The following is a 10,591-nucleotide window of genomic DNA, read 5'->3' as shown; positions in this document are numbered from 1 at the left end:
AAGCCACGTCTGTCTTTTTCTAGCTCGATGTTTTTCAGGAGTTACCGGATGAGCCTTTGAAACAGGTATTCTGCTTTTAGTGGCTCTTCTGCTTTCTCTTTTCTTTTTTGCACTTTGAAGAGTTCCTACTCTTCTTTCTTTCTTATTAAGGTCTTGTTGCTGGGTTCTGTGTTGCAACTTAGATAAGAAAAGATTCTTTTGAGACCTTTTTCTTGTATCCAAATTAGCTTCAGTTTCCATTTCAATATCATTACCATTAGGTTTATCTTGAGAAGTTATTGTTCTTGTTCTTTTACTTTCTACTTCTTTTGCTGCTGCCTTCATTAGAAAGGTTGATGATTTTTCACTTAGAACATAATTCACATAACTCTTAATTTTCTCCATCATGTGGTTGTAGCTGAAGTGTTGAAAAAAGGAATGAAATGTATCTTTCTGAGAGATTATCATAAGCAATTTGCTTTTGAAAGGCATAAAGAATTTGGATCACCAAATATTCTTTCAAAGACTTCTTCTGCTTCTTTAAAGTTGCCATTTTCCGTACAAACAGCTATAGCCTGAATTTTAATTAAATTCTGTATTTCTTCGTGAAGTTTGTCACATTCCTTTTCAATTGAACCCCAAATCATCAGGGCTGATTCCAAGGGTGTAATTCGTTCATCATTTTCAAACTGTGCATCAAGGGTTTTTCCTGCTGCAATTCTTGTCAAAAACTGACATATGTATATCGTTCTCAACTGGTAAGCTGTTAGACTGGATAGTCCATGAATAATAGCCTCTGCGCTGTTGTAGCTCCTGCGGAAGTCCTCGGAGCGGCCGTCGCGGAAAGCTTGGCAAAGAGAGAGGCAGAGGAAATTGAGCATCCAGCTGGCAGCCACGGCCTCGGCCTCGGGCACCAGGCCCGCATCCTGCTCTTCCTCCTCAGGGGCCCCCACCTGCACCTGGCACTCGAGCAGTTCCTGGCATTCGAACTGCTCCTCGTCGTTTCTCTCTGTTTCTGCCATCTGCTCCTCGGTAGGGTCGGTATCCCTACCACTCGCCGGCATATTTATTAAAATTTATTTTTATGAAAAAAGATTTTTAAAAAAGTCTGCTCTAAGCAGTTACATGAAAATGGATAAATACAAAAGCAAGCACAAGAGTATTCAGTAGAGAATTTTGAGACTGAACAATCAAGTTTCAGGCAAATCTTGTGTGGTTCATAATGTTAGCCCTTTATTATGCAAAGCTGCCAATTCAATTTTACAATGCAAGAAATGTTTGGCGTGATTATCAAGTTATATTTACTGTTCTGCGGATCTACTAAAAGATGCACTATCTTGAAAGAGTCTGTTCAAATTACCTTTGAACACACTTTTAGATCCTCTTTGGTAAGCAAAAGTTGACAGATTAAAATGTATTCTTTCTTAACTGGCATCAGCATGTGAAACTTTAGAAAAACTGGTAGAGCAAATGATGATTCAGTTGCAGAGCCAAATAATTTCCAAATCAACAAATTCAAACAGAGAAAAAAAAGTTGCTGATCTTAGATGAATTGCAACATGTTGCCACTTCCTTTCACTTGTGTCTTGGTAGAAAAACTCTCATATAGAATTTTTCCCACCCATCAGAAGAAAGTAGTTATTATCTCAATTTCCTATGTCCTCTTCTGCATCTCACCTTCTGAGGAGATAAATATTAGAATCTCAAAGTATCCAGAGCTAAACCCAGAGACAAGGGGTTGGGATGCAAGTTGGAAAAACTGGGAAAGTATTAAATTCTGGACCTCTCTTCCCCCTCTGGCTTCTCTCTCACCTCTCTCACTCTGTCTGTCTCTCTCTCTACCTTCCTTCCTTTTTCTAAAAGAAGCCCTTGAAAGAGTTTTATGTATTTGCAGAATCAAATTTCTCTCCTCTCTTCTTCTCTCTTCAGTGCACTCTGTTCAGGCTTTTGTTGTCATCTCTCCACTAAAACTGTTTTAGTCAACATCGTCGATGACCTCAATGCTACTAACACCAAAGTTCGAGTTTCAAGCTTTGTCTAACTCAACTATAGCAGCATGAAACACAATTTATTACTCTCTACTCCTTGAAGCATTGTCTTGTCTTCCAGGAATATACACTGCCAGTGTTCCTTCTCTTATTGCCTGCTCTTTTTCAAGGTTCCTTGCTGGCTCCTCTTTTTCTTTCTGACAAGTAGAAGTATTTCATGGCTCAGGCCTTGAAACTCTTCCCTTATCTATCTAACTATCCATTCACACTCACTTTCTTCATGAGTTCATCTAGTCTTGTGATAACTTCTAAATACATAACTTTAGTCTCAGCCTCTTTCCTGAGATATAGACTCAGAGATCCAGCTGACTACCAGATGTGTCCACCTGAATGTTCAATGGCCCTCTCAAAGTCAACATGTCCAGAACCAGGCTTCTATATTCAATCCAGCCTCCCCAAATTTGCTTCTGCTCAGCCTCCCCCAACTCAGTGGATGGTGATACCATTGATCCAGTCAGGACTAGGACAAGAGTGAAGTAAGCCAACCACTTAGGCACAAACTTTAAGGCATTCAGAGCATCAAGGAAGTGCTGACCTTGCTTTTGCATGGCTATGCAAGGGCCACCTTAAATTTTATGCCCTTAACATCTCACTTGGCTCATCCTAGTACCAGCCCTGCTTCTTCTTGCTCAGCATCATCCTTTATGCCTCTGTTACTCTCACTCTCTCTTCCAATCTACCAAGATATCCTATTGGATCTACCTTCATTAATATTAAAGTGTTTGATCCAGTTATTGAAGAAATAAGTAGATATATCAAAAGTAATGGAGGAGTTTTTATAAAAATATAATTCTTGTCCTAAAGAAGAAAAACCGAAAATCTGCTCTTATTTTCACAAAGGCAGGGAACTAATAGAAGATAGACATACTGTTTCACGGTGTTTAAAAAAATTAATAGACTTTGATTTTTAGACCAGTTTTAGGTTTTCAGAAAATGTGAACAAAATATATGGGGTTCCTGTATACTGTCTTCCACCACCAGCCTCTGCTTTTTCCTATTATTAACATTTTGTGTTGGTGTGGCACATTTGTTACCCCTATTTGAACCAATATTCATGCATTATGATTAACTAACATCCACAGTTTATATCAGGGTTTAATCCCTGTGTTTTATGGTTCTATGGGCTTTGCTAAATGCATTATGTCATATATTTCCCATAACAGTATATTAAAGAATAATTTCACTACCCTAACAATCTTCAGGGTCTTATTTCCCCTCAGCTAGCTGTGACATCTTTAGGTACAAGTACACACCACCTATGACAACTTAATTTATTTCCTTCTAGGCAAGCCAGGGCAGCGACTAAAGACAGTGACAATGTCACCTATCTTCCATTCAGGAGCCTGTGTTTGGTGCAGAGCCCAGGGTTCCTAGGTCCAGCCTATATGCTCCGACGGTGGTTTCCTACACTCAAAGACAATGAACTTCCAGACACATCACAAACGCCCTGTGCTCTGCAAAGCTGTCCTGATTCCTCCTAGCAATATGAGTTGTCGCATTTTCTTTATTCTAAGGTGTCAGGCACATGATCACGGTGTTCATCAGGCTATCTGATCCTCTGATTATATGTCAGTCTCCCAGACTAGATCAGGGGCTTTTCGAGGGCAGAAGTTCTGTCTTAGATATCTGTGCCTTCCTCAGGGCCTGTACTTGCCATTTGTTGATGATATGAAAAGAGTTGGGGTTATGAGGGGGAGGAAGAAGGATAGTGGAATGAATAAAGGGAAAAGAGGGAAAGAAAAAAGACAGGGAGATAGGGAAGGTGTTTGTGCACATGCCCTCGGTCACAGGTCACTATGGGTGGGCACAGGTGTTCAGCACCAGAATGACAGGAAGATGAGCAAGAGAGGGCATCTCTGAGTCAGGGCTGGTGCATTTCTCACACCCAACAATCCAGCCACATCACTGACGAATCTGGAATGTTGTACTTTTCCCCACCAGCAGCCCTAGTTGCACATGACAGACTATTGTCTGCTGTTGCACTGACTTCATATAGTCCTAGGACCTCAGGGTTAATGAGTTCTCAGTTACATGGAACAGCTTTGTTTGATAGGTTACTCTAGTTTTATATGTAAGAAAACTTGATGTTCTTATATTATTTAATATATTGATTTGCTACATTGTATAAAAAGACAAATAAATGAGACTTCTTTAAACTGTCTTAGAAGAAGTCTCAAGTCTCCTGTTGCTCTCAAACCTCAGTGTGGACAGGCAGTTCATGACATTTGTTGTCCATAGTGTACTTGCTTGGACAATTTCTCAATTTCCAAACAGCAAGGATGTTTTTTGCAACAAATAAATTACAAAACAAAATATTTCACATTTTGTCCTCCCTCTGATAGAAATCATTGTGGTCCTAAACAACTAAAGCTCCTTAGTTTAAATTAGAAGTATTATTAAGGAAAGTTGAAATTGTATGAAAGTGATTAAATTGAAGATTCAAAAATGTGTCTATATTTGGGAATATTGATTATGATTTTAATGTTAACTTTTTTGATCTGATACCATTTCCAAAAATGTAACCTACAGAAATACTAAAACATATGTGCAGTTATAGGTTAAAAGAATATGATGAAATTATTGGCAGTAGGGCAAAATTTAAAACAATTCAAATGGTTTTAAAAGAGGATTAAATAACTATATTTAATGATGAGTAAGTAGTAGGTTAAAAAAGGAATTATTTTGAATAATAAGAAAAATAAAGATTCTAAGATATGTATTCAGTGAAGAAAAGTTTCAGGAACACACGTTTGCTATCATTTCATTTTTGCAAAACAAACAAACAAGAATAAAACCAAAAGCTACACATGCACGCGTGCACGCACACGCACACACACACACACTGCAAGACACTTGTGAATCGAAGGGGGTAGTGTTAGTATTCACACAGGAACCATCAGCATGATATAGGAGTGTCAAGAAAACCAGGATCTATAACCACCTTAATTTAATGGACTTTATATTCTGTATTATACCTTACTATCTATAATAATAAAATTAAATATTCCATACTTAAATTATCTATAAAAAATAAATTGAGTAAATTGTAATCTTGGATCTCAAGTCCAGTTCCTCTAGTTCTCTCAGAACTATCTCCCTTCATTTCAAAGTTCATGGATTGATTTTTGGTTTTCCTAAAATGTACCTCTGTATTTTAAATGTACACATCACCAGGGCATTCTCTTTTCTTGCTCTGTTATTATTAGAACATACATTTAACCCCTTCTGACAATCTAGCCATTGCAAACCTCCAAGCTTTATCAACTGTCATCTTCCAAGTATTCACAGTGCAGATTTCTGGTATTACAATGGCCTTAAATTACGGTGTCTATTTACATGGATAAAGAGTGATCACTGTCTTTGGCTGGTTCCTGTTGATAATGAGTTTCTTGGATTTTTTTGAAAATAATGAGGTCAAGGCAGGGGCCTTCACTGAATTCCCACATGTGCTTGGTTGCAAGCCACACTCAGGTGACAGACAGTCTTGCAGTTTGTGCTGTTGGTCACATGAAGACTGGGAAATAAAGTGCATCAGATCAAAATAAACTTATATTTATTTCAGCTCAAAGACCTTTGGAAAACAATGATATCCCATAATATATATACTTAGTGATATTACAGATTATGTTCTTAAAAGAAATTCATTTCTCTTGCAAAACATAACAACTCGAGGCACATGCATTATGAATATTGGGTCAGAAGCATTATCTTCATATTCAAAGACTAGCATATAATTATCAAGAACAGAAATGTAAAAAACATAAACAGCTTGATGATAGAATTGGTACACGTTTATTATTAGAAACTGCTCAATGCCATGCTTGACACAAAGTGGAACTCCATTATGAGATGCGTGAGAAACCAGGGTGCCATGGGTACAGACAAGGACTCTAGGTGCAGTCTGCTTGCTTCAAACCTGGACAAGCAGTATGAATTTTGGCAACTCTCTTGTATTGCTCTTTGCCCCAGTTTTTTTCACCTAAAAACTAGAAGTAAAAACAAGGTTATTGTGAAAATTAAATGAATTAAAGTAAGCAAACACCTACAACAACACCCTGAGGCACACAGTCAGCCCCAAGCATGTTTTTCATTATTACTCTTAATGAGGTAAGAGAGAACACAGGCGCCAGCCATGAGCCTCTGGCACAGTCATCAGAGACCAAACTTTTATCAGCCTCCATTCATTCATTTGACCCTGATAAGAGAGGAGTCTCATGCAAGAGGAGCAAGCATCCACCTTGGGACCAGACAGCCCATGGTCAAGGTTGAACTCCATCACTGTTCAGCTGTGTGACTTTGGGCAAGTGACGTTCCCTCTCTGATCCTCAGCACAATGACAGGTCTATGAGGATTGTAGGAGCCGACAGAAAAAATGCGTGTCTTAGTTTGAGTTTCCTGGAAGTAGATCTAGAGGAAAAGATTCAGATACAAAAATTTTATTTGGAGATGACTCTCGGACAGTAATTCTACTGCCAGTTCTTCCTTAGGGTGGTCATCCCAGGAAACACCAGAAGAGGAGTGGGGAACTGAGACAGGAAAGGAATGCAGCAGTTAAAGGGACCTTCATCAAGAAAATTTCCACTGTGGCAGCCAAGACTCAGCCCTGCCAGGTACTTCTGAGAGACAGCACAGAACATGTATCTCAGAGTCATCCCACCCAGAGCAAGGGAGCTAGGGTATTTATCCACCAATACCCACCAGTCACTCCTCAGGGCTCCTTCCAAAGACATGATTCCTCCTGAACGCCCTGCCTGCACTGCAAGGGTTAGACCTTGGGTTGAGGGCAGGGGAGCTGACGACACCTCCATCAATGAGCAGGAACGCAGGCTGGTGTGGACTGTTTCAGTCACTCAGTGACTCCAACACACACACACACACACACACACACACACACCCCACACTCCAACACCAATACAGGGCATATGTACATACACGCACATGCATACATGACTGTTACCCACTTAGATTCTGGTGAACCCACGGGAGAGATGATAAGGTGGGAATCAGAGGGAAGAGCAAAATAAAGGGGAGTGAAGGTCTTAGGAACAAAATGCAAATTTAGGCAGAAAATCAAGGGGGAAGAGGAGTGGTCTGGACACCAAATTCTGGCTGGGTGGCACCTGCTCTACATTCACTGTCAGGCATTCCCTAAGCAGCTTTGTGAGGTAGAAGAAATCCCCCTCAATTTACAGGTGGCAGAAATGTAGTTCAGAAAAGAAAACTGATTTTATTAATGTCTCACAGAGAGTTAGTGGGTGATAGATATGGACTCCCAGATCTTTCTGTCCACAAAGCCTACAAATTCTCCCTCGTTATGCAGGCTGGGTACCAGGCCCTGCTTCTGAGCTCTGCTCCTTTTCCTGCTAGGCAATCATGGCAGAATTGACAAAAACATTTTCCCCCTTCACCACCTGGAGCAGAGCCAATGAGAGGGGCTGTGGACAGGCCATGAGGCCCTGCACCCACCATTCAATGTCTTCAGGACTGTGGTCCCTCAGGACTCTTGCACCATGTGCTGGCAGCACTCTTAGTGTCTGGGGGTCTTGTGAGGTTGTACAGGATCCAGTAGAGGCCACTGGCTGTGCTGTCGTATTCTAAAGGTGGCCAGGCAGGTTTGTGTCTCTTGGCTGCTTCAGCACCAGAGGATGGAGAGCGCTAATGCAGTGAGGCCCTCGGTAGAATGGGAGGAGGGAAAGAAAGGGCAGAATGGAGTGATGTAGGGTCCATCCACCATGTCCCTGGATGGAGAGAGACCCCTGTTCTCATAGTGGCCCCACACCAGGACCACCACCGGCACTCATGAATATGCCAGCCGCCATTTATACGTCCTCATCTGACAACTCCTTCCCATTTTCATCCTGGAGACAAGACCTCTGAACACACTAGCTCTGAGGGCACCTGATTGTAACCTGAGACAGTCTCTGGAGACTGTTCATCCCAGCAGGATCCCTCCCTTGCCATCTCCAGACCTGCCCCACAAGCTCCCTCCCTGGTCTCCTGGCTCTTGTTCACTCCTTCCAGGCAGCCTTCTACAGTCATCTCTAACACGTATTTGACTGTCCCTCCTTTATCCAGCACCTTCCATGGCTCCCCAAAGCCCTCCAGATCAAGTTCAAGTTCTTTGATCAGACACTTGATCTCAAGCTGCATTCTACCTCCTGAATTAAGATCCCGAAGAAGCCCACCTTGCTCATCACAAGTGCATCAAAAGTCCAAAATCTTGAACGTGGTCTTGGCCTTGAGGAAGTCATCAACACCCTGACTAGAAAGGGTGCAGTGCTGCTGCAGGATGATGGTGTCTGAAGTTGTGAAACAAGTCACAGGCCCTGTAGAAGCACCACCCCTCAGGAATGGGTACACTGGTGGCAATATATTCACTGGATTCCTGCAGGGTGAGGCTGGGGAGAGGAAGTAGCTCCATAACACATATGAAACCCTGGAAACCCTTCCCAGCCAAAATCTCAGGACCACGTTACATGCAGAAATGGGTGCCCTCTGAGCACGCTTCTCTCTGCCTCCCACTCTGAGCTCCCTCCAGGCCCCACATGCCCCATCCTAGACCAGGGCTTGGAGCCCAGCAGGTGTTCAGTCCATGGTATTGACTGCTTCCTGGGCCAGGAGAGCCCTTGGTGGCTCTGTGACTCCTCCTGTGGAACCCCTGCCTCTGCCTCGGGACCTCCCAACTCCCATAGGAAGCCCCCATGGCTCTGGATTGCCCCACCTGCCCTGGGACCCTCCAACCCCATAAGACTTACTTGATGCCTTAGACCTCCCAGAACATGACATGTTTCTCAGAAGGTGACTTATCTCCAGGGCCATCTGTGGATGTTTGCTGGGGACCTCTTACTGCTCTCCTTTATGATCTGTAAGGCAGGGCCAAGAGGAGAAAGCAGCCCAACCTCAGAATGAACAAAAGGCTCACTGCCACAAATGGCAAGCACCAAACAGTCAGCAGTGCTTCTGGAAGGAAAGCAGGTTTCATTCTGCAGAAATCTCCTTGTTTGGCTTCTTTCTGAAGCCAGGGAGGTGTACTAAGCCCAGCTTATCTGCGGTGCCTACGTTACCACCTGTGCCTAGGATGTGCAACGGGCCCCTGCTCCCACTGCAGGGTTGACGTTCCCTCCAGCTGGAGACCTGGGCTCCTGACATCGCCTGGCCTGTTTGTCCTGCTCTGGATGAGCGTGGAAATGCTGTACCTGGTATTTTCCTAGGTCCTTTGTTTCCCCCTTCTAGACATCCAGCAGAAGTGACCTTGCCCAGCCCCATACCTGAAAGGGGACTCCCTTGAGGAGCAGCCGAGAACCAGGACTCCCCTCCCACGATTCAAAGAGTGGATGAGTGCTCAGCATCGGGAACTGTGATCTAGACCTATTTTTTCACTTAGGTCACCAAGAGACAACCCCTAACCCCTGAGCTAGGGATGGTGCAAGTTCAGGCATGAGATTCTGTTCCAGCAATGTGATGCTTGCAGGGACAGGCCGAAACCTGGTGACCAGGTCTGCTGTCCTCTGGGTAAGGACAGTGTGCCACTCACCCTCAGAGAGGCAGGTGGTGCCAAGACACAGCACTGGGTGCCTGTACCCCGGCTCTGCAGACACCAGTCATGGAGGTCCTCCCCTCTCCACATTACCTTCTTGCTGCTCCTAGATTTCTTCTAGTCATTAAGCACTTCCAGTCATTTATCTGTGCATCTGATCTGGCATTTTTGTTGTCAGATGAAACACAATAAAGTAAGCTGAGCCACCAGGATGCCTGGAGGGGACCTTAGATGCTGGGTCTTGGGCTCCAGGGCCCTGATGGGACTGAATCAGAAGTAGCCAGGGAAGGACAAACACTGGGGCTGAGCCCCTATGACACAATGGCCATTGTTGGCCTGGCCTTATGGCCCCAAGACACACTGTCCTCAGGCCACAGACACCATGGGCTTTGGCCAGGTCCCAGCCTCCCAATAGTGTCCCGGCACTAGCGGGTACTGAGCCCTGAGCCACAACCACAGTTCTGGGTTTGGGTTTTGGTAAAACCACCTCAGGGACAGAGTTCTGGGGTTGGGTTTGGCAGGAACTATGGCGACTCCCAGGGATGGTGTGTCACTCCTACTTGCCACCAAATGTGCACACAGGCTGTCCGCTGAGACCAGCCCATCTTACTGGACAGAATGGAGGAAGTCAGGGAACAGGCAGAGTGGACAGCTGGGGTGCAGGGAGAGGCAGATGCATGTTGGGAGGTCAGGCCCTGTGAGGGCTGCGGGGATGTCAGGTGGAGTGGACTCCAGGTGCACCCTCAGTGCACTGGGCAGGTCTCAGTCCAGTTCCTCTGGGCCCTGGCTGGGTGATGTGGTCACTCCCTGGGGGACTACTGTCAGACCCTGGCCACCCACCCTGGGAAGCACCGTCCCATCCCAGGACTGGACTTTCTGTGTCCTAAGACAGGACAGCGCTGCCCAGGCCTGACAGACTGGGAGGACCTGTTAAGTCCTCCATCCCTAGACCAGCCTCCCAACAGCAGGGACAGTCTCCTACCTTTACCTTCAGGGCACTGACTGATCCATCTCATTCTAAGGCAAC

At 44.3% G+C, this 10,591-nt stretch overlaps 1 protein-coding gene and 1 long non-coding RNA gene across 5 annotated transcripts; both read right to left on the bottom strand.

The window, feature by feature from the left end:
• Positions 1 to 314: 314 nt before the first annotated feature.
• LOC129461040 (telomeric repeat-binding factor 1-like) lies at positions 315 to 1,031 on the bottom strand. Its single transcript, XM_055239839.2, has one exon. It carries the CDS (start codon positions 999 to 1,001, stop codon positions 444 to 446), a length of 558 nt encoding a protein of 185 aa, XP_055095814.2. The 5' UTR covers positions 1,002 to 1,031; the 3' UTR covers positions 315 to 443.
• Positions 1,032 to 5,706: 4,675 nt separating this feature from the next.
• On the bottom strand, positions 5,707 to 9,784 carry LOC129461045 (uncharacterized). 4 transcript variants are annotated; one of them, XR_008650357.2, is made up of 5 exons: positions 9,658 to 9,784; positions 8,213 to 8,425; positions 7,494 to 7,654; positions 6,265 to 6,434; positions 5,707 to 6,013 (listed from the first exon to the last, which is right to left on the bottom strand). It is a non-coding gene; the product is annotated as an uncharacterized lncRNA (long non-coding RNA). The 4 variants fall into 4 exon arrangements; XR_008650358.2 differs by lacking the exon at positions 9,658 to 9,784 and adding an exon at positions 8,783 to 8,841; XR_010121449.1 differs by lacking the exon at positions 9,658 to 9,784 and having other exon boundaries at positions 8,213 to 8,773.
• Positions 9,785 to 10,591: the final 807 nt, after the last annotated feature.

Source organism: Symphalangus syndactylus, chromosome 1 (assembly GCF_028878055.3).
Source record: "Symphalangus syndactylus isolate Jambi chromosome 1, NHGRI_mSymSyn1-v2.1_pri, whole genome shotgun sequence".
NCBI classification, from domain to species: Eukaryota; Metazoa; Chordata; class Mammalia; order Primates; family Hylobatidae; genus Symphalangus; species Symphalangus syndactylus.
Note: the sequence above shows the minus strand (reverse complement) of the source record. Positions and strands in the feature narration are given on the sequence as shown.